Below are 24029 nucleotides of genomic sequence, written 5' to 3'. Positions count from 1 at the left end.
GTGGTACAATGGGTAAAACAATTTTTGATGAACCAGTTTTCAAATCCCTAAGTCAGAAGACAGATTGAGTTGCTCTCTCAAGATAGCACCTGTGCAAGACAGTAGAAAGGAATGACAACCCCATCATTCTGATTGAGAGTAGCAGCTCTGAATATGAGCAATCACATGCAGATACACAGACCTGCACTCGCTTAGAGAAAGAAATGCTGGACTATTTCTAGAAAGAATGGTCCCATCTCTTGTCATCCTCTGGGAACCTGTAAATGTTCAGGTCGTCATAAAAAATCATGGGTGACCAGATTTTGAACACTAAAAACTGGACATCACTCTTGGAAGTAAGGATGCTTTTTGAGGGAAACTTGTTCTAGGTATAGTACTTGGGGGCATTTTACAGCTGATGGGAAAATAATGCGTGGGGGGCAGTGGCTGGGAGGTAGGTTGCTTCATGGGGGATGCTCATTTCTCTCTATTCCCCAAGTGAATTTCTTCTTCCTATCTTCTCTTCTTGCCTCTTCTGCTCTTAACTTAATGCTGATTAGGTGCACAGATGTGCCAATTCCTCCCTCTCTACCAGTCTTTTCAGTTCAACCGCGTTATTTTAAAATGGTGAATGTAATGCATATGAATTTGAAGCGACTGGCAGAGAGTTGAGAGGCAGTGTTTGTTCACTTAGTATACAGTCAGTTGGGTCAATAGTTAGTATTAACACGGGAATGGGGAAGGAATATCATAGGAGGAGAGGGGACAGAAAAGGGCAGAAGAAAGCTGCAAGAGGAGGAGGCAGTAAGTGAAAAGTGCCCCAAACCAGACTCCTCTGTGTCTGTTCCTGGGACCTAGTGCCAAAAAACACACAGCTCATTCCAAATTGCAGAGCCGGTCTCTTAATCAAGAACTGGCCCAATATAAAAGCAACACAAAGCATATATTATGAGGGCTTCATTCCACCAGAATGAACATACTCCACTTGGGACAATATGTACGGTACAAATGTGCACATTTCTTCTTCAACTGCTTTGTCATACCTGGCATGCTACAGCAATTGCACTAATAAAGGGCTTTCCAGACATCTGTTGAAGAGTTTTGTTGGTTTTGATTAATGTCCACAACTGCTTTACTGTATGAAAATGAGAATTATATTATCTACATTATTTAATATTTCCCGCATAATGGTAACCCTTACCCCACCTATCTTTTCTGCAGGCTATCAGAATTAATTGGGTGGCTTTTTACCCTCTCCTATTCATCCTCAGCTCTTTAGTCCCAGTCCCAGTAACCTCATGATCCAAATGTCCAGATGAATTTTTCTGTATAGGGTCCATATCAAAGCAAACCAGCAGCTAATACTCCTCATAGAAAAAGTTCCGTTTTCAAATCTATGTTCCTTTCTTTAATAAACAATCTAAATCTTGCATTCAGATACTTGAATTAATGCATAAAAATAATGTAGGTATTAAGTGCTTATTTGAACATCCAAATGCAGGATTTGGCCATTCTATTAAGATGCTCGTGTTACCTGTGTTTTTAATATATTTATTAATAATCTGACATATACATAGTATCCATTTGATTCACAACCAAGAACATCAAGTTGGAGAGGAGGGAAACAATCCCATATTTGAGACCTTCCTTCCAGACGATGTCATAGTATCCACTCACACTGAGGATTCCTCTCTGTGGGAGGGAACCCTCATTAGCAGGAAGAAACAAATAACAGTAACAGAAGATTTGATTATTAGAAAAAGACATAGTTGAGTTTGTGATGACCAGGAGAACTGCATGGTGAATTGCCTACCGGGTGCAAAAGTTGCAGATCTCTCAAGACATCTAGACAGACTTATGTATAGTGCTAGAAAGGAGCCGGTGGTCAGGGTAGGTGTAGATAACAATGACATAGGGAAAGGTAGGAGAGAGGTCCTTGAGGCTAAATTTAGGTTGCTAGGTCAGAGATTAAAGTTTAGGACCTACATGCTACCACTCGCTGAAATGCTTCCAGTTCCATATGCAGAGCCGCTTAGACAAGGAGAACTGCAGGATCTCAATGCATGGATGAGATGATGGTGTTTGGTGGAGGGATTTATGTTTATTTAGGAAATCATATCTCACCAATCTATTAAAATTCTCTGAGGATGCCAACAAGCATGTGGACAAAAGAGTGCCAGTTGATATAATCTACCTGGACTTTCAGAAAGCCTTTGACAAGGTCCCACACCAAGGCTCTTAAGAAAAGTATTGGGTCAAACCAATGGTCCAGCTAGACCAGTATCCTGTCTTCTAACAGTGGCCAGTGCCAGATACTTCAGAAAGCATGAACAGAATAGGCCAATTATCAAGTGATCCATCCCCTGTGGTCCAGTTCCAGCTTCTGGCAGTCAGCGATTCAGGGAAACCCGGAGCATGGGGTTGCATCCCTGACCATCTTGGCTAACAGTCATTGATGGACTAATCCTGCATGAACTTATCTAATTCTTTTTTTAACCTAGTTATGCTTTTGGTTTTCACAATAACCCTTGGCAACAAATTCCGCAGTTTGACTGTGCATGTGAAGAAGTACTTCCATATGTTTGTTTTAAACCTGTTGCCTATTAATTTCATTGGGTAATCCTTGGTTCTTCTGTTATGTGAAGGGGTAAATAACACTTCCCTATTCACTTTTTCCATACCGTTCATGATTTTGTAGACCTCTATCAGATCCCCCCTTAGTTGTCTCTTTTCTAATCTGAACAGTCCCAATCTTTTTAATCTCTTTGCATATGAAAACTGTTCTTTACCCCAATCATTTTTGTTGCCCTTCTCTGTACCTTTTCCAATTGTAATATATCTTTTTTTGAAATGGGGAGACCAGAGCTGCATGTGGTGTTCAAGGTGTGGGCACAGCATGGATTTATATAATGGCATTATAATATTTTCTGTCTTATTATCTGTCCCTTTCCTCAGGGTTTGTAAAATTCTGTTAGCTTTCTTGACTGACCAGATGTTTTCAGAGAACTATCCACAATGACTCCAAGATTTCATTCTTTAGTAATAACAGCTAATTTAGACCCCATCATTTGGTATGTATAGTTGGGATTATTTTTTCCAATGTGCATTACTTTGCACTTATCAACACTGAATTTCATCTGCCATTTTGTTGCCCAGTCACCCAGTTTTGTGTGATCCATTTGTAACTCTTTACAGTCAGTTTTGGAGTTACCTATCATGACTAATTTAATATTATCTGAAAACATTGTCATCTCACTGTTCACTCCCTTTTTCAGTAGACATACCCTAAGACTCTGCATGTAATGTTGATTGTCCATGGGAGGGTTCGATTAGATCAATCAACATTTTAAATCAATCATCATTTCACTTGTTGATATAACAAAGTGAAGGAGCTGAGCTATTTGAACCACAGACTGAATACACTATTTAACAGCTAATATTTGGTGAGAAGAATTACCAGAGTACCTAGGACAGCCAGCCTTTTCCATCGACTCTCTTGCTTCTGTGTTATTACATTTGTTTAGCCTAACTTGCAATAAGCACCAGGTCCATGGAGAATGAGGAGTACATTTTCAAAGAGCCTTGTGATGGGGTGTACTCCCCACACTGGCCCTGCAAGAGCTGCATTAGGCCAAGTGGGTCCAATCATAGACTCATAGACTTTAAGGTCAGAAGGGACCATTATGATCATCTAGTCTGACCTCCTGCACAATGCAGTCCACAGAACCTCACCCACCCACTCCTGTAACAAACCCCTAACCTATGTCTGAATTACGGAAGTCCTCAAATTGTGGTTTAAAGACCTCAAGCTGCAGAGAATCCTCCAGTTAGGATACAAACAGGAGAGATTTAGGCTGGATGAAGCTAATCAGAAGGTGAGGGAATAGCCAGAACTTTTATAAAGCTAGGAGGCTGGAAATAATGTGGGGAAGTAGCAGCGAGGAAGCCTGCAGTTCCTCTCCCTGTGGTAAGGGAGAAGCACAGTACGAAGAAGTTCAGAGGTGAGAGCAGTAAGGTGGTGTAGATGCAGACCTTAACTGTTCACTACAGGGCCCTGAACTGGAATCTAAAGTACAAGGTGGGCCTGGGTTCCCCTACCAATCACTGCAGAGTGGTATTGCTACGGGCTGTGGATATGAAGACTGATGGAGTCAGGGCGAGAGTGACATAATCAGGACAGATGATATGAGGAACGCCTGATGCCACTTATGGAAAGAGACTTTGAAAGACTACCCCTGGAAGTGGAAACCACGCAGCAATCTGGCTGAAAGGCCGAGCCATGATGAGGCAGCAGCAGCTCCTGGAGCAAGAAAGGAACTGCAGACTGGGAGAGAGAGAGACAGAGGGCAACTGCAGGCAGGAGTGTCAGCCTCGCAGAGCTAATCCCCAGAACCGCCACAGGGCAGTGCCATCCAGTGCTGAGTACAGCACCCCATCACAATGTCTTAGCTTAACACCCAAGGAATAAAGAATAATAGGGAGGTGTTTGGGAGGGTCAGAAATGGTAATAAAATATCACAGAGGGCTCAGAAATCAGAACAAAAGTCAAAGATATGCTAAGAGTTAATTTCTTGCTTTCTTGAAATCAAGTAGGGCCTCTGCACTCTGTTATAAGTACCTTTATCTTTCTTTGTATTAATCTCTGACTTTAAGGCTAGGAGCACAGTATGTGTCTTCTACTGCACTCTACTAAAATAAAGAACAAAAAAGCAACCATAAATAAATATATTTGGACAGATTAAACCAGCTCATCCTGTCTTTTCTCAGAGGTGAATGGGAAGACTATGTGAGGGAGATACCAAGTAAGATATGTGTCCAAAGCCCATGGAATCCCAGCTAGGCTATCACAGCGCCAAAGGAGCAATTTGCATTTACAACACATGGCTTAGGCACAGATGAGTTCTTTCACCATCTACGTAATCATTGACAATCCATATGATTATTTAATAGATGGTGGTAGAGGAGGAGTTTTCAGATTTTTTTAATGTCTAACAGCTTATTTTAATGAGATTTAGCAGCTGAAAATAAAGAGGACCAGAACTATGTGATCAACCAGTTGCAGTTTGTGACCCTCTGGAGAAGAGGAAGCTGACAAAAGCATAAGCAGAGCAGTGAAGCTCTGTAAGTAAAATTATGTACAGAGACATGGAGAGAAAGAGGAAAGAAACATACTTAAACTTGTAACGACGGCAAGAAAGGAGTCTCATAAGGGCAAATGAAAAATCTTTAAGTGATTCTAGCCTTTCAACAAGAACACATTAATTTTTTACAAGCCTATTAAGGATCTAATGAGAAGTGAGGCTTGTTTTCCTTTAGGATAGATTAGAAATTGCCAAGCAAGTTACATTTAGGTAAACCGAAATGAAATTTTAATCCTCCTGAGCAAGTCTAAACAGTAAAGACATGATAGATTAATGGAGATAAATTGATGATTACATCCAAAATAATGATGTAATAATAGTTTCTTAAGGATAATGTGTGAAGTGCAAAGTTGAGAATGAAGTAGAAGAGAGGCAGTTCTAGGTGCTGATAGGCAGGGATGTAATTAAGTGAAGAGTGCCCATGTGACAAGTAGGGGTATTGTATTTAAATCCTCTCTCACTCATAGTTCTACAATGAGGGTGATTATTAACATAGAGATAATAAAGGGGAAGGCTTTAGGAAGTAATTTGAAGGTAGATCTCAACTATATATATTTTTATGGCCACACAACATTATTCTCTCTAGTATCAATACACCTGTGAAAAGACAGAAAAGCTAGTTGATAAAACACTTAGTTATATAATAGACACTCTTCTTAGAACAGATGCATACATTCAGATGAGCAAATGCTTTGGTATGTCAGAGGAATGTGATGCATGATAATGGTTTCTTTTCATTAAGGCAAAACTTGAACAGCTTGTTGTAAAAGAACTCACCATAAGATCATTCAGAAAGCAATTGGCCAAGGTTTCAAAAGTAAATTGTGATTTGGGGCAAGTCAAATTTTGAGTACTCAACTTGTGACACCTCAGAGGGGCTTGACATTCAGAAAGTGCTGAGCGTCCACAATCTGAAAAACAGACCCCTTAAAATAGGGCACTCAAAAACTGAGGCACTCAAAACCACTAGTCTCTTCTGAAAATCTTCACCAGTGTTGTTGTTGTTTTGGTTTCATCCACAATGAGTTTGTCTGCAGTTTTAAGGAAAAAAATAAACTTCTGTGATAGCTGTGATGTATGGGATAATGCCAGAATAAAAGCAAAAGTACATGGGAATCTGTTAAAACACAGCCCAGTGCCAATTATTTTCTTAGGCATTAATATTCAAGAGAAGCTGCCCAAAGAGGAGCTGGTCTCATGCATTCAGAGAGTCCAAGGCCAGAAGGGACCACTGTGATCATCTAGTCTGACCTCATGTGTAATACAGGCAACAGAATTTCCCCATACATACACATACACATAAAGCAGTGTACAAACAATACAAACTACATTCTCAAATTACTAGATGCAGAAGCTGACGCACAAAGAAGGACTGTGATTTGCCCAATATCAGGCAGTAAGCCAGTGGCAGAGCTTAAAATAGAAGACAAGAGTTTCTGTCTTCCCATGTTTTGTTGAGACTACCAGAGCATGATGCCTCCTTATTCATAAATGCTGAAATAACAGCAGCAGAAATTGCCAGGATATTGTTCATACCCCATTCTGAAGACAAGATAAAGGTTATGTTTCAGCTAAAATAAATCATACATCAGAGCAGCCACCATATGGTCCCAGGTCTGGAGTAACATTGGGTAGCTTTTAAAAAGATGGATTTCTCTGCTGCCTGGCTATACAGTTTAATATATTATCTAAAATGTACCAACAAATGGGTCAGTTATGTGTCCTGGTTGAAGTTTAATAGTTGGTTGTTTTATATATTTCTCAGTGCAAGACATCAAAACTAATGTGTAGTAAAGGGGAACATTTAGAGTAATTTGGGAACAAATGAACCTGATATATGATTTTTTAAAAAAAAGTAAATACCTAGGAAACACTTGTGATAACTGTAAAAATTGGCTTTGAAATGTTTGGATATATTAAAAGAGCATAATTTATCAGAAAGCATTCAGCATTCTTCAGTGTCTTTTACACAAACTCAAAACTGCAAACTTTTTACATTTTCCCATAACTACCTGCTATACGAAGTTCCTATTTAAGTGGAAATTAGGCCTTTCTCCTTTGGTCCCGTGCAGAATGAAAGAACAAGTGGAATGTAGCAGCAAAGCAATTAGTAACCCAGGGCCAGGTCTGCAGCTGATGTTAACTGGCCTAGCTTCATTCATTTATACTACTTGAGGGTCTATCCCGCTTTTGAAGCATTCATAACAGCTTCGTAGGAAGTGCTGTTTAACATGCAGCTAAAATTCTAAAGCTTGTTATAAAAATACTGACATTTATATATATTTTAAAAAGTCTGTTTATTAAAAAGACACATGGGGAAACCCAACCCTGTTCTGACCTTTAGCACTCTGTGTAATTCAAGAAGCTCTTCCCACCATAGACAGGAAAACACAACATATTTACTGTGAGATTAGACTGAGGCAGAGCTGATCCTGCTCCACACCTACTGCGGCTAGCCACACCTTACTGTTATAATAATAAGAAGGGGAAAAAAGAAGAAAAATAATTGAACATGGTATGCTGCTGTTGTTCCAAATAACAACAGTGTGTGCAGACTCATAAATGGTTCAGAATTGACCAAGAGGAAACACATATTTAATGATGACACAATCCTGTTGCTACAGTCATTCACGTAAGGGAACTCCCACAGAGAAAGGCATAAAAATGCTTAGGGAAGGTTGAGAAACTGCTCAGTTGGTGCTAGTAAGTCAAACGTTGTGTTAGATCCCTAATAGATGTGACCATGAACTCCAGCCAAGGCCACTTCCAGTTCTCTTCTGGATCCCACAGGGGTAGTGCAGGGTGTGATTTGGCTCTGCTAGGAAGCTCCTACAGACCTTCAAGTGCACGTGGAGGGGCCATTGGCACATCTGTCTCCATTTCCTCCACCAGGCCCCTCTGGCTGACCTCTGGAGCGGGAGTATCTTGGGGAGCCTTTGGCAAGAGCCATGGGGATAGCATCTTTCTGAGCGGGAATGAGAAACAGACCATGCAAAACCTGAATGACCGTTTGGCTGCTTATCTGGAGAAGGTACGTTCTCTGGAAGCAGCTAATGCTCAGCTGGAAAGCTGTATCTCGGAGTGGCACAAGAAGAGGTCTCATGAAAAGAAGCGTGACTTCAACCAATATGAGCAAAACATCACTGACATGCAAAGACAGGTAAGTCAGAGCTGCATTTGGCTACGCCATTCTGCATCCCCCCTCTGTAAAACCGGGGAACTCCTTCAGGCTGACAGCTCTACTTTACAGAAGCATAAATAAAATATTAGAAACATTAATGAAAGTGGTTACCAGAGCTGTGCATAAAAGTCCATTGTGCACTCAAGGAGGCGGGAGGGGGATAGGAAAGGGTGGAAGGAAAGAGAGGTGTCAGAGTCTGTAGATGTCTGTGATAGATAGAAATTAAAATACTGTGAAATGTTCTTTTTTTTTTTTTTTACCTGAAGTTGTGGACTGATCTGCGATTTCTTGCGTAACGTTCTCATTGAATGCCCAGTGTGGTAAATCAAACAAAGAAAAATTGTAGAGCAGGAAGAGTGAAGAGACTGCCTTATTTCAAAGGGGGAGAACGGCAGATTGGACTGTCTAGGACTATGGGAGCGAGGGGAAGCGCTGGCCTATTGTGGAAACTAGGAGAATGGGGGGTTAAAAGTTCAGAAAATCTGCAAAAGTCATTCATGTCCCTTAAGAGCACTGACAAAGATACTACAAATCTTCCAAATAATCCAAATCTTGTAGGTTTTATACCAAAAAACCATAAAAGTCTTGTGTGTAGTCTAGAAATATGAGTCAGTCAGCAGATGCCATATAGAAACCATTACCTACAACTGTTCCTCCTCCTATCTAGAAGCTCCTTGCAGCAGGCTTTGGCTATACCAAAGATATCTATAGCCAAGTAATGAAATCATTCCTGAAATCACATGCCAAAATGATGTCACTCCAGCATTCCCAAATATAGCACTTTTGAAGGGGATAGGTTTTGCAATGCCTTAGGAAATAACAGAAACATAGAAGAGCTCACAACACGTTTGTAATGGAATGAGCAGAAATACACATTCACACAGGCTATTCTTAGAGGTACCTTTGTATTTCGTTCACTGATTCCTGTGGTGGTGGAGGAGGGACATATAATAATCATATCCTAATAAAAAAGAAAAAATGAAATGTCCATTCTAATTATGAAAACAGCACTGACAAATACATGTTTTCACTGTAACTAAAAAGTGAATTTATGGTTCCTACCACTATATCATATTAGCATTCAACAATATGTCTTTCAAACTCATGTATCTAAAAATATAAGAATAATATTAATCTGCATACATAATAAAGCCTAATTAACTCAGTAATCATCCTGTGACTAATCAGAACAATTAACTTTACATGACCATATAAGGCAAGAAGCAAAGCTACTCAATAACACTATGTTTTTAGTTTTTAAATGGCACTTTTTGTTGGAATGGGGCTGTTTGGGATTTCCTATGACCTTGAGAACTCTTTTCCAGAGATACCTGGACATTGGCATTAACTGGCACCTTTGCTGACTTATGGTAGGGAGGCCTGGGATTGAATAAACATTCCTTCTCACTGCTAAAGGTGTTCCCTTCAGGCAGAAGATGAGGGACACTGGCCCCAGGCAATACATAAGGAAAGCTAGTTCTACTGCTGCCTTGGCCTGTTCTGAGGATAAAACCAGTTTCCAGGCCTGTCAGTTCAGCAGTGAAATTCATTTTAAAAGAAAAAAAAATCTCTAAACCAGAGATAAATACTTGGTCTCCAGCTAAACAGATTTTCTCACATCTTGTATGAGAGCCCAGAGAAGTTCTGATTCAGGGGGAAAATCCAGACCTACAGAATTCACCCTGCCAGAACCTTTCTTAAAAAAGAAAGAGAGATTCAGAAAGATTAAAAGACCCAAATCATAGGATTGATCAGGATAAAGCTCTAAGTGAGGGAAGCACTGTACCACCAATATAACTCTTGTATCTACCATTCACAGTTAAGGTGGGTTATCCAGTAGTTACTAGCATCAAGCCTCTTAGACCAAGTATGTATTATTTTATATACCATTCATAGAGGAGGTGGGATAGCAGATGGCTATTTACAGTGGGCACCGCAGACAGCTTAATCCAGAATTTTTATTTATTTTGGAAGGAACTCCAGCTAACCTCATAATTGCCACCATTGTGAATGACAATGAAATAAATATTTATTAATCATAATGAATTAATCATGTATTAGTCAAAGTGCCCATATTTTCTGATTGAATGTGGAATATGTCCAAAAAGAGCTTGTATCAATATCCATCATACATCCATAGAGAAGTAAAATGGTTATGGTATTACATTACTGCTTGCAAATATTTACTGCCTGACCATGCCTCACTGTTGAGGACTTCACTGCTATTTTAGCTGTGGACGCATGCTCTTCAAAATCAAGATCCCTCCTTACAATAAAACCTGGAATTTGCAGTTTCCTAAGCTAACAGCTCCCACCTCCGTGCATATGGTACAAATGATACAGGCCTTTCAGCATATTATCTAGTACTTTGTTAAATCTACCTTTACAGCCTCAAACAATAGGGTTTAGTGTTGGCATTAGGGATGGAAAGTTGTTAAATTATAGCTGTTTCATGGTCACTGTAAAACAAATGGAAAGGCTCGGTCTAGTTCTAAGCAGATAGATATTCGCATTCCAAAATCAGCAGCAGCTAGCATTCTAACTGGCATTCTTCGGCAGTCCACAGTGCAATGACAGTAAATCCTACTTAGTATATTTCAGATTAAGTCCTTCACTTCTTTGCTTTTTAGATGCCATGGACAGAGTCTCTTTTACACTAAGGCCCTTACAATGTAAATTATTTTGATTGTTGATTTGCTATATTATAAAATGGTTACAGAACTCAAAACACTAATGGAGCTTTCGGATTGACTCTCAGTTATGCTCTTCACAGTATAATCTATAATACTCAGGAAATGGGGTCAATTATTACCTTTATTTCTTTTCCCTGCCAGCAATAACAAACCCCAGGCTGCCAAACATTTAGGATATTATTGTACTTCTCAGGTGGCCTTCATTATGCCTTAGGGCAAAACCTGAAATGTGCTGTAATTGGCCAGGAATGTACAGTACTGTATATTTTGTACTATTCATTGATTAATGCATTCCAAGGACACCTTGATTTTTCCATTAAAAAGTCAACTTGGAACACTTCAAGATATTTTTGTCATGTTTTATTTTTCCTGGTTTCTTGCTAACTAGGTACAGAAAGTTTTATTTGAAAAACCACTGGATAAAGATATTTCTGTTTCAGGAATATTTCACCTTTTTATTGTCATCTAAGCATTTAGCGAAGGCTGAAGGGAGAAATTTCCCTGTGATTACCTCTTTTCTCCTCCTCCCCGTTAATTAGTAAAAGACTTGATATGTCACAGTTCTTAGTTCATGTTAATTACATATTAAATTAATGGTTTGAAGGGAACTGGATTGCTTTTAAGGATTTGGAATGGAATACTGAGCCTTTCACATTCACATCAGTGTTCAAACCTACCCCAGGTTGGTGGAGACTGAAAGCCATTACCTTTTGATGGCTTGCCCAGTATCTTCTGTAAAATGAGCTAGTGCTCTTACTTACTTCTGTTCCTTTAGAGCAGGCTTCCACATCACAAAAGCCACCAGTGGAATTGTCACTAACTAATTTCACATTGCTGGTAGTCTTAACATGGGCAAGAGATGACATTTAGTGAGACTCAGGTTCCTAAACATCTAAGTCACTTTTGAGAGTGAGGCTTAGGCTCCTAAGGAGTTACATACATCTAAATACCTTTGAGGATCTGGACCCAAGTCACTAAGGTGCATTTGAAAATTTTACTCTAAATCCATTCACACTTCAAACAATAGGAATGGCAGAATAGCGAAAGCCATCCACTATATGGCATATCTGTGGGAACTTAACTCTCTGTCTGTGGTTTACAGATTGAGGATGGCAGGATCACCAATGCCAGTATTCTTCTGCATATTGATAATGCTAAAATAGCATCTGAAGATTTGAGTATCAAGTAAGTTCTTTCTTAGCTTCTTCATATTTGTAAGAAGGGTGAAAGGAAATAAATCCAGGCTTTGTCCATGATAATATAATAAAACTTGTTTCTGGTGAAGTTCTTTGGTGACATCTGATCAATAAAACGAATGTATAGCAAAAGTAATAGAGAGAAGAATGAGAATTTAATGTTAAAATGACGAAGGACTGCTGAACAATCAGGAGTCACTCTGTTTATGAATCATAGCTCAGGGCCTGAAGAGCAAGTTTTACTGCAGGTGTTTTATTCTTATCACAAAAAGTATGTATAGATGGTAAGGCTGAATATAAATTAACTCTGGTCTGCACCTCATCCTCTCCCCTGGTTCAACCAAATTATTCTCTCTCCTGTGGCCTTCAGTTCATTCTTCCTTATCCCTACATGCCTTCTCTCCCTCACTACCTTTTGCTGGCCTCCACAGTGGGGCTGCCACCGTAACTGAATCACTTCATTACTGGTTACCAAGATATTTCATTGAGCAGAACCATTAAAAATTGGAACTGTGAAGCTTCTTAAATGGAAGGGAATGTTGCTCTGTATAGGATTTGTGTGTGATTATTGCATTCTGAAGAGAGTCTGGTGAATTAGTTGGAGGAAACATTGGTTGACCCTACAAAAATTATAGCTAGGAAGAGATTTTGGTTTCTCTTATATTTGAGATTGGGGAGCCATCAGAGAATCAAAGGCTGTTCCAGAACTGCAGTTTCAAGTGTTGTTTTTGTCTGGGCTTTTTTTGCCCAGGAGGTGTCAACTTCCTAAATGTGGCTGACCTGAAGAGTTTTAAAGGATAGTACTAGCTAGTTTTTAAGCAATTTTTACACACAGTGATTTCACCTGGTTTGTATGGCCATCACTTTGTGGCAAACTGCAGGAGACATTACATTATAGATTCTGTTTTAAAATCACTAATAGCAATTTTTTTTTGAGTTTTGAAACCCCTATTTCTAGAGCTGTGCTAGTCACAAACAAGAAAATGCTGTCTTGTTCATTTCCCTTTATCGTATAGGGGAGTGGTTTGGTGACATTTCATTTTAAAGGATTTCTAAGAAATAGTAAAGAATATGTTTTTAAAAGAGCCTACTTTCTTGTGATTTGCCTGAGCATTTGATTTTTTTTGATGCTATTCATAGAGAACTCATGAATTCACCTGTTCTCAGCATGCATGTTTTGCCTCCTTTTTCCTGGTAAAGATATGAGGCGGAGCAGTCTCTCAGGCAGGGAATGCAAATCGGTGTTGAGAACCTGCGTAAGGAACTTGACAACCTGACCATTGTCACGACAGATCTGGAAATGGAGATTGAAGGCATCCAGGAAGAGCAGATCCTCAGGAAGAAAGACCATGAGAAGGTAGGAGAAATCTAGACCCTAAAATCCTTCCTAATACAGTTTTGCTAATGAATGGAGCAGTTTGTGTAATATCTACATCCTATACATGAGGCAGATAATTCAAGGCCCACTTGTGCTCCCACTGAAGTCAATGGGACTCTTTCCATTGACTTCAATGAGAGTTGGGCCCAACCCACAGTTTTCATTATACATGATCTAGTGGATTAGGATTGGACCTCTTTAATTCTAATCCCAGATATGACAATGACTCACTGCATGTCCTTGGGAAGTTTATTTTGCCTGTTTGCCTCTCATTTACCCCACCAGTAAAACAAAGATAACAAAACTTGCCTATCTTACAGGAATAGTGTGAGAAATAATTAGATAATATTTGTGCAGTGACTGCAGATGAAAACCACTGAGATAATTATCATCATTAGCTGATACAGCACCATTCATGCTTATGGTCAGCAAAGCAGATACTAGCAATGTGGTGAAATTATTCAGATTATATATTGTGTTTCCTAAGGTATGAAATGATTGTTACTGGTGTGTTCGCCCCCAGATTTGCCCTCATACTCTGGATATGTCAGTTCTGCAAATGAGGTTTGCTTTGAGATTTTGGTTTCATCTGAACCCAAAGTTCAGAATGAAAGTTTGAAAGAGACTTGGGCAAGAATGAATAGACAGATCAAAACTGAAGAAAATGTTTGCACAAATCCCTTCAAAGTAAAAACTAATTACTTTTCCAAAGCTCTAAACATAGCTAAATAGACAGTACTTAATGTACTTAAGCCTTGACAATTAAACCTTACTACTCTGAATTCTCGCTTTGTTGTTGTGTTGTATATGTTGCTACCTCCACACAGCACTGTGCCACTGCTTGACAACATGACATTTTCATGCTGACTGCTGTATTGTTGTTCTTAGTTGTTATCCATTGTAGTACCTAGGTACCAAATATCCTGCTCAGTGATCATCATCTTTTAAAAAGTGGAACAGAAATCCAAAGGGAAGATGGTAAAAGATCACACTTCCATTGGCTGACTCACTTGTGTGCCCAGACAAATTAATAAGCTATATTATAGCAATTTTTGGAAGCAGGACAACCAAGAAGGACGTTACTATGTCTAGTCATTCTACCTTTCAAATGCTGTAGTATCATATCTTGGAGTGTTGCTTTTCCTGGGGGCATTTTGGAAATGGTATTTAAAACATGAGATTATGCTACATTGAAGAGAATTTTACCAAACCTGTTTGACTTGTGCTATAATTATGTTGTTTACACAGTAATTATATGTTTTAATTTGGCTGCTCCTCTAGTAATTACACAGAATTTTTATAGTCTTCTGTAAACTTGGCTATAGTTTCATAAATACTATGTATGCTCTGAAAGGTGAAATTACAATTAGAGTTGAATGAATCTGGATGGTTTCAAGTTCCATTCAGATAAACATCCAAATGTAGCAATACTTCTTTCAAGTGTCTTGCATCTAGAAATAATATGAAAACAAGTTTTTTTGCGTTTTTTGTTGAGTTCTCTGACCCAGTCCTACATGCACTGAAGTCATCAGGAGCAGAAGAAGGCTGCTGGTTTTGGCCACGTCAGATACACCGAGACATTTACCTACCCACAATATTCAATCAAACTTTACTGAACCTCCCAAAAAAGTGTTGAGCTCTGGTTTTAGTCACATTTTAGATAAAGATATATACTGGCTCTTATTGTGGCCAGACTAATTTGCAGACCCATAAAAACAATTGCATTTATATGGAAAATCGCCCATCTCAAGTGGAGAACAAACTATTTCATCACCCAAGAGGTGGTCTTTCCAGTTTAAAGTCATGTCATGGAGTCATGTTAGTGGGTGACCTGGGGGAAGTTTGCACTGCTCTTGTCCATGCTGTACCTGTTTTGTGGATATAGAGGACTTCAGTCTCCAGGATCGTCAGTAGAACATCTTTCACCAACAGAATATTAATTTTAAAAAGAGCAGTCAATAGGGCTTGCAGATTATCTGCACCAGTCTCTGGTGAACAGAAGTCCAGCAACCGAGTGGAGATAGCCACAGCTCAAAAGTATCCGTATAAAGATATCAGAATGAACAGCTTGTCTATGGAGGCACACTTCCAGCCCTAGGCTCTTTGTTAAATATGCCTACAAAGCAAGAAAGTGGGGGAGGGGTATGTAGGTTGGAATGCGGCAGCCCTTATAAGAGTTTAATCTTTTGACTGGTATGGGTGTGAGACTAGTGAGGCAAAACTGATTGGATCTGGCATCTACATTGTAAAGAAACCCCACGGAATTCTTATTACATAGAGGGCTCCACACCTGCCCTGATGGCTTGTAGTATATTTTGCAGATTAAATATATATTGTGCTGTAGACAAACAAAAATCACGTACATTTTTTAGGAAGTGAACTCTTCCATTATGGAATTTTGCAATAGGAATAAAATCAACTTCCTTTCCAGCCAGTCAGAATTCCCTAATGGTTTGGGAGCTTCCATGATTGTCTTTGTTGCAGCTGATTCTGCACAATAATTTACTCACATTGTCATATGATAAAATAGTGTTCCAAAATGTTGGGTCTGGAATCAGTCAGATGAGTAAATGCTAAAACCCAGAGACGAGTGTGTTCCCTTATTATAAATGAAGAGTCAGTGCAGGCAGTGCACTTTCCTGGCTGAACAGAGAAGTGGTATGAAAATACAAGCTTTTACTAAGAAGTTAAGAGACCACAAAGCATAGGCAGGCGAGAGCCTTTCTGCAGGAAGTGTAAAGTAATAATCTTTAAAAAAAATAATGTAAATAGATTGTTCTTTTTAAATTAAATCACAGTGTGTTTTAAGATTATCCAGATCAAACTAGTGTGAGAGTAACAAGCAGTTGTTAACTGTGTGTATAACAATTAATTCACTATAATGAAACTAATCTTTTAGTGCTACTTACTGAAAATAGGAACGAAGGGGACAAGGTGTATCTACTTATTTTCTCTTCTCTGCTAATATGAATAGGATATGGGGGCGCATCATTCATCACAGGATTTCAAGGTCAATGTGCAAGTGAATGCAGTGCCGAAAGAAGATTTGGCCAAGATTTTAGCAGGGATAAGAAAGGATTATGAAGCCATTATTGAAAAGAACCACCAAGGCCTAGAGGTCTGGTACAAAGAGCAGGTAACAAAGGAACACATAAAACTTCCTTCTGCTGATTTCACAGAGCCCTATTTGCATAAAAGATTGACCAGTATCAGTCAACTTTTCAATTACTTTTGCTCCACAGACTGTGTCTCCAGCGGCAAATATCAGCCCAGAAGAAATACAGAGCAATGAAAGTGAAATCAAGAATCTGAGGCGGACTCTTCAGGCCTTGGAGATTGAGTTGCAGGCACAATTTAGCAAGGTATCGTCTGGGGAAATCAATGGCAGGTCACTTTTTATCCAGCAAGTTCTCCAGGAACGCATACCTTCATCCAAATTCTGCCCTCATTCACACCCATGCAGCTACATTGACTTCTGTGGAGTTATATATAAATGAAAGCAGAATTTGACCCCTTTTGTCTATATTTAAACTGATGGACACTTGCAAAGAAGGCTGTTATACCGCCACTATGTAGAAAATTCATTAGATACTTCCCTTCTTATGACTGCACATGGAGGAACAGGAACAAATGAGTGAGATGACCTGGAAACCAGCCAGCAAGGTGCTCCAGTGGGGGGAGGGGGAAGGCTGAGGAGTTTTCCTAGTGGTCCAAATGTCAGGTTTGGAAGATCATGAGATGCTATGTGAAATCCTACTACCAACAGTCACACACACTAGGAAGAATATTGGCTGAAAATCTTAAGAATTCCTCCGATAGGGTGACCAGATGACAACTCCAAAATATCGGGATCGCTGCAGGGGGAACGCCTTTTCAATTGTCACACTCACCACATGCAGGTCTTCGGTGGCATTTTGGTGGCGGGTAATAAATCTTGCTGCCAGAGAAAGAAGTACCCACCACCGAAATGCCACCAAAGACCGTCAGCGAGTGAAGGACCTGCCGCCGAAATGCTGCCGAAGACATGGATGTGCCGGTGAGTGTAACAATTGAAAAGACGCTCCCCCTGCCTGTCACTGCCGCCTAATCAAAAACAAACAACCAAACAAAAACTGGCTGCAGTGCACGAAACAAAATATCGGGACAAAAGGCGTCCCGACCGTACTTCGGTCAGGATGCGGGGCAAACTGCTCTATATCGGGACAGTCCCAATTTTATCGGGACGTCTGGTCACCCTATCCTCAGATTTCCCAGAGATTAAAGCTCCTGTGTCCATGACATGGAGAGCTTGGAGTAACACTGTATAATAAGAGGAAAACTGACAAAATGATCAAAGAAATGTCTCATTTACAAAATATAAAAGTGTATTTTGCAACTCCAGAGAGTGGAAATCTGTAACTTCCAAAGTCAGTAATATAAGGTTAGAAAAATTCTGATATACCATTGTATAACATGTATATTTGCCTCCCTTTTAAAAACTAATAAAAATTATCCTTTGTGATTTGCTAACACCCCAGATATAATCTTTCAATTTAGAAAAAAGTTAATTACATAATAAAATGTACATTTGGTGTCAACCTATTGTTCCCTTTTCATTTTAGACCACTGTAAAAACAAAAAGAGTCACAGAGGAATCATCATAATTGAGCTGCAAATATAACCTTAACATTTCACCTTTCTAAAAAAAATTTCTGGATATGTCAATGTTATGTTAATAACTTTTGCAGAGGTTATTAAGAAAAAAGAAATGTGACCTCTGAAGATCATATTAAAAAGTTATATCCAGGAAGAGGAACTATTTCTAAAATTTAACTTGAGATTTATTTATATTTACTTAGTCCTTGTGGAGACCAATTTCAGATTGATTATGACAGCTAATGTCTGAGAAGGGCATGACTGATCACAGTATGAATGCAGTTTTATGCCAGTGTAATTCTGTTTAAAACAGGAGCTATATTGTTGTAAAAGTGCAGCACCACAGTGGTGAATCAGGCCAGAAAAGTGCTAAGTATTATTATTACATTACTGCTGTTGATAAATAGAATAATCAATTGTTTGACCACACTTTGATTTATTATGAAATATACTCTAGAGACCAAATAACCAGTGTCAGTTGGGTTTATTAATATGTACAGGAAAAAGATTCTATGATACCAGGCTCCAAAGAGCTATCCTTTGTAGTGATGTTACATTCATCTTACATAGATGGTGTGCTCTCCACGTTATACTTTTCAGCTGGTATCATTTATATGATGATTTTACAAGTTACATATCTCTTTACACATCACTAAAATCCAATCCATCAGTTTGTCTCAGTTCTCTAACTTCTTGTTCTGTCCCTTCCTTATCTGTTTTTTTTTCATACTAGCATTCCAGGTACTGGTCCATGAAGGTACTTCCCTAGCATGTACTAAGACATAGAACAAATGTACCTTGATTTTGCAAGTTTCCTTTCTGTTTGTGCCAACTGCCTACCTAATCTAATGCCAAGAGTTATGGTATACTTAGACTAGTTTAGGGTTTATCACTGTTACAATATTTGTGCTTAATGTTATTGTTGTTTAATGCATAGATAGATAGATAGATAGATAGATAGATAGATAGATAGGTGTGTATGGGGATAGATAGATAGATAGATAGATAGATAGATAGATAGATAGATAGATAGATAGATAGATAGATAGATAGATAGATAGATAGATAGATAGATAGATAGATAGAGGGGGTGGAAGGGGATAGATAGATAGATAGATAGATAGATAGATAGATAGATAGATAGATAGATAGATAGATAGATAGATAGATAGATAGATAGATAGATAGATAGATAGATAGATAGATAGATAGATATGCTAGCCAGCATATATTAGTCAACAATGCAAAAATGCATTTTTGTACCTTTTTGTGAGGATTGTGCATAATTATGGAGATTGTCAGAGTTCAAGTCAGGTGGGATCAAAAGGCCATTCCAAGATTTCCTTAAAGACTGACTCGGTTACCCTTTGAGCATAGAGAACAGGGATGGGATGATTTAGGCTCCATTCCTGCAATTATGCACATACAACACTTTATTCATGTGAGTAATCCTACTGATTTCAATGGGATTACTTACATGAGTAATCATGCATGTAACTTAAATGTTTGAAGGACTAGAGCCTTACATTTGGAAGCTCTTGCGGTTAGGGACCGCGCCTTCTGGTATTTTTGTACAGTATACACTGTAGCCACCTCATAAATAATAATACTAGTCTTGGTATTTTCTGCTCTTTCAGAAATATGCCCTCGAAGGTACCTTGGCCAAGACCCAGGCTCACTATACATTTCAGCTCCAGAATATACAACAATTCATCTCTAACTGCGAGGAAGAGCTGAGTCAACTCCGCCAAGACATGAAGTGCCAGAACAATCAGTATAAGATCCTCCTTGGGATCAAAACCCGCCTGGAAAAGGAGATTTCCACTTATCGTCAGCTCCTGGAGGGAAATGCTGACGGGTAAGACAAAGCTAGCCTAATTTGGGTAGAGGAGAGGGGAGTGCTTATGTTTAGGTAATGTATTTATTTATGTTTAATCAGTATTTGTGGGCACCATGAAGATGGTAGTAAACATTGGTATTTTTATGTGTGTGGACCATAATAAAACCCACCAGATACTTACTGCACAGTGAAACTTGCATCAATATTATTTTGATTAACTACATTTATTTAACAAATATCTGCATGTATTGCTCTTGTGTCTAGTAATTGGGATACTTGAATTATTATGATATTTTGTATTTGTATAGAAACTTCCATCCCAGGCTCTCAGAGAACTTTAGAAATATATAACAAAATAAATTCACAATACCCATGGAAGGAAAGTACATTTAATTAATGCTATTTTATAGGTAAGGAAACCAAGACATAGACAAGAGAAATGCATTACACAAAGCTAGAATTCACCCTGTACTAACTGAAGCATCTCAAAGTCTTGTAATGAAATGTGCTGCGTACTATGTAACACCTAGGCTAGATTCTTTGGGGCTGTGATAATTTAGAGTTAATTTGTTTACATCTCTCTCTCTATGTATATATAGATATATATATAAACTAAATATAAATATACATTTATAAATTTAACAAATTTAACTAAAACAAAATTGTTACTATGTTCTTACACTGTATGTGATTCATTTGGACTCAGGAAAAGATGGAAATTTTCCTAAAATTATTTTTTTATTTCCAGCCCAATTTGCAGTCTAAAAAGAAGAATGGAGATATGTTTGAATAGGCTTTGGATAATCATCCAAATTCACAATTGTCTCCATACTGCATCTCTGAAGTTTTGCCCCTCACTAATGAATTAGCTAGTCTAGCCACTCTTTGACTCTATGAATCTCTGCATTTGGAAACCTCTTAGCTCACAGTTCTTTGTTCTGTCAATTAAAATTCACAACTTGCTTCTAACACATGAGACCTGGGAATTAACTAACCAGATGGAGGAAGGTTATTAGTACACCTCTACCTCGATATAACGCTGTCCTCGGGAGCCAAAAATTTTTACCATGTTACAGGTGAAACCATGTTATATTGAACTTGCTTTGATCCGCTGAAGTGCGCAGCCTCCCCCGCCCCCCCGAGCACTGCTTTACCATGTTATATTGGGTCTCATTATATCGGGGTAGAGGTGTAGTTAGTTGTAATTTACAGCTCTGCTGCTGAAACTCCCAGAGAGCACTCTCCTCCAAATACTGAACTCCTGATCAGAAACCACAATGGGCCCAACACTAACCTTTTATAGGACATGATGAAAGATACACTTTTCCTCAAAAGCAACAACAGTAAAACACAAAGGAGGGCATTCAGAGTAGAAATGGCTGGACCCAAGAGTAATGAAGAGCAAAATCCCTCATGGTAAAAAATACATGTTGTCAGTTTTTGTTTTTGCCCTTTAGATATTGGCATGATGGTCACATTAGAAATACCACTGATGGATATATGAATGGATACTTGACCTGAGAATATTCATTTATTTTACCTTCATTTTCTTATCTTTACAGAATAACAAAAAACTTTGAATCAAGCACTAAAGGTAAAAACTCCTTATTTTGTTCTCTAGAGTAAATACTAATCACATTCACATTGGATGAAATTTATTCCTGTGTGGAGGGTCTATGCAAAGCTTATGCACAACTTAAGTCCCACTTAAGCCACATTTTGATATGGTTTAACTGGTGCATATGTCTCATGCAGGGGTGAATTTCACTCAGTTTGTCTACACTGCAATAGAAGGTGTGATTACAGCTCAGGTAGGCATACCTGTACTATCTTTAATCTAACTAGCCCAGCTAAAAATAACAGTGAAGCTAGATGTGGGCTAGGAATATGAATACATACCCAAGTGGATTGGGTGCACTTGTAAGAGCTTGCAATTAAACCAGTCCTGCTGCAGCGTCACTGATCCTTTTAGCTGTCCTAGCTAGATTAAAGATAGCATGGGTATGTCTACCTGAGCTGCAATCACACCTTTTTGTTGCAGCATAGACATATCCTCAGCGTGTGCTGCTGTGTCCACCAGCTTGTAGCCATTTCTTGTACAGACTTCACCAGTTACTGAAATACATCATCCACAGCTAAGACTCTAGCTCAGGCCCCCATGGTCCTCAACAGGAACAGCAGCTCCACAAGGCAAGCTAAAAAGTAGCATCCCCTTTGGTTGAGCCAGTAAGTTTGGGCTGTTTGTGCCGGCTGCAAGTCAGTGCTGTCTCATATATCTATAGACAAAATTTTGTCTTTTTCACATATTTCTTTTAGACACATTAAGACATTTTGACTAGAGACGTGGGCAAGTATCTTTATTTATGTGATATCCAGATAGTTCACCTTTAGGTTGTGTCTATTATCACTCCATTCTGCGTATAGAAAAAATCTGCCTTTGTGAACTGGTGTCCAAAACTCAATATGCAAGCGCTGAGTGGTTGTGTTTGTTTTGCATAAAAGGTGCATACTAATTTTTGCAAGAGCAAATAGCTGCATCCACAAAGTGACAGTGAAAAACTGGAAGCTACAGCTGACAGTTTAGCCCTAGCAGGGTCAGAAACCAGCATCAGAGACTAGAAATCAGTTTGTACCCTGCTTCAATACCAATTTAAACATACAGCATAAGAATGTTGCCATGTCAAGCCAAAGGTGAAACATACAGAGCTTTTGACTAGCAGCTAAGACAGAAACGTTTCACCATCCACATGACATGCCATAAACCTATTTATGAACTATACTACCCTAGAAAATCTCTTCATGGCTACGTCAGGTCAGGGCCAACGAACATATAGCATTAAATTTTCAGCTGATATAAATCAGAATAGCTCCAATTACTTCAAGAAAACTATGACAATTTACCATATCCGTGGATCTGGCCCATAAACAATGTACAAAAGCAAACTTTCCCCTGCTTGGTTTCTTTTCAATACTCCTCTTGCCTAATAAATCTCTTATTTACTTCCCTTCAGAACACGCTGGAATGACCAGTGGAAAGATCAAAACAATCACGCAGGACAGCGTGAATGGGCAGGTGGTGTCCTCCACCATAAATGAAATCAACCAGCAGATGTGAAGCAAGGCACATCCTAGGCCCTGGCTCTACCAATGGCCTAATATGTGGCCTTGGATCAAACCTCTTTCATGCTCTGTGCTTCAGTTTCTCTCTGTGGAAAATCAGCATAGTAATACTTGCCTTCTTTGTAAAGCACTTTGAGAGCCACAGATGAAAAGTGTTATATAAGAGCAAGATGGCATTATCTTTTTTTAAAGAAAAATTCTTTTCCCACCAAGACATGGAAGAAAAGCTAGGTAATGAAAATGAGTCGGGAATGTTGGTACTGAATGTGGTATACATTTCTCACCAGGGCCATGAGTCTGCTGACCTCCTTCTATAACTGACATATTGTTTTCCAAACTGACTGTAACTTAATGTGAATGTAATAATTTTCCACCTTTGCTGTCAGTCTCAATTACCTTTTATCTTTTACAATAAATCTCATTGTCTGTAATAAACTCTATTCAAATACTTTCGCTGGTAGCTGTAGTTTTTTTACATTAAAAAACTAGAGGGCGGCAGATCCAAGAGGCCTGAAAACCTTGTGTGTCTTGGGCAAGTGTGAAGCTGGATGGTAACATCATCATCAATCATCATAATAATCAAAGAAAAGGGTTGACACTGTGCACAAAATCCTACACCTGCCAAATATATAAACAAGGTACATTAGGCATTTCCTGTGTACAACTTTTTAAATGTCAGGTTTTAAATATATTGTTTTTAGCATTATTTTAAAGTATATTTTAATGAAATGTCCATTCTGGAAATGTGTGTTTTCTCTTGAAGACCAACTGTAGAGAAATCTGCCTGTAAAATCCTCCTTCCATCAGTCAATATAATTAAATTCCTCTTTTTCATCTGGAGTTTGTCCAGATACATCCTTCAGCCT

At 38.8% G+C, this 24029-nt stretch overlaps 1 protein-coding gene and 1 long non-coding RNA gene across 3 annotated transcripts in view; one reads left to right on the top strand and one right to left on the bottom strand.

Annotated features, from left to right (window-relative positions):
- Positions 1 to 7835: 7835 nt before the first annotated feature.
- On the top strand, positions 7836 to 23498 carry KRT23 (keratin 23). The gene is made up of 8 exons (XM_039516694.1): positions 7836 to 8280; positions 12097 to 12179; positions 13391 to 13547; positions 16543 to 16704; positions 16811 to 16930; positions 19841 to 20061; positions 21606 to 21637; positions 23055 to 23498. Exons 1-8 carry the CDS (start codon positions 7864 to 7866, stop codon positions 23156 to 23158), a joined length of 1296 nt encoding a protein of 431 aa, XP_039372628.1. The 5' UTR covers positions 7836 to 7863; the 3' UTR covers positions 23159 to 23498.
- Positions 7964 to 24029, bottom strand: part of LOC120392156 — a 103345-nt gene continuing 87279 nt past the window's right edge. For both annotated transcript variants that reach the window (XR_005591607.1, XR_005591608.1), the window contains exons 3-4: positions 9203 to 9262; positions 7964 to 8085 (exon numbers count right to left, since the gene is read on the bottom strand). This is a non-coding gene — a long non-coding RNA (uncharacterized LOC120392156). The remainder of the gene's footprint in view (positions 8086 to 9202; positions 9263 to 24029) is intronic.

This window comes from Mauremys reevesii, linkage group 27, assembly GCF_016161935.1.
Source record: "Mauremys reevesii isolate NIE-2019 linkage group 27, ASM1616193v1, whole genome shotgun sequence".
NCBI lineage: Eukaryota > Metazoa > Chordata > Testudines > Geoemydidae > Mauremys > Mauremys reevesii.
Note: the sequence above shows the minus strand (reverse complement) of the source record. Positions and strands in the feature narration are given on the sequence as shown.

What these genes read in the sequence shown, in the direction of transcription:
- KRT23 (XM_039516694.1), top strand. Translation starts at nt 7,864, where the DNA reads ATGAACTCCAGCCAAGGCCACTTCCAGTTCTCTTCTGGATCCCACAGG. An exon ending in GGAAGAAAGACCATGAGAAG is followed by an intron (nt 13,548 to 16,542) that starts GTAGGAGAAATC and finishes TAATATGAATAG; the next exon opens with GATATGGGGGCGCATCATTC. An exon ending in TGCAGGCACAATTTAGCAAG is followed by an intron (nt 16,931 to 19,840) that starts GTATCGTCTGGG and finishes CTGCTCTTTCAG; the next exon opens with AAATATGCCCTCGAAGGTAC.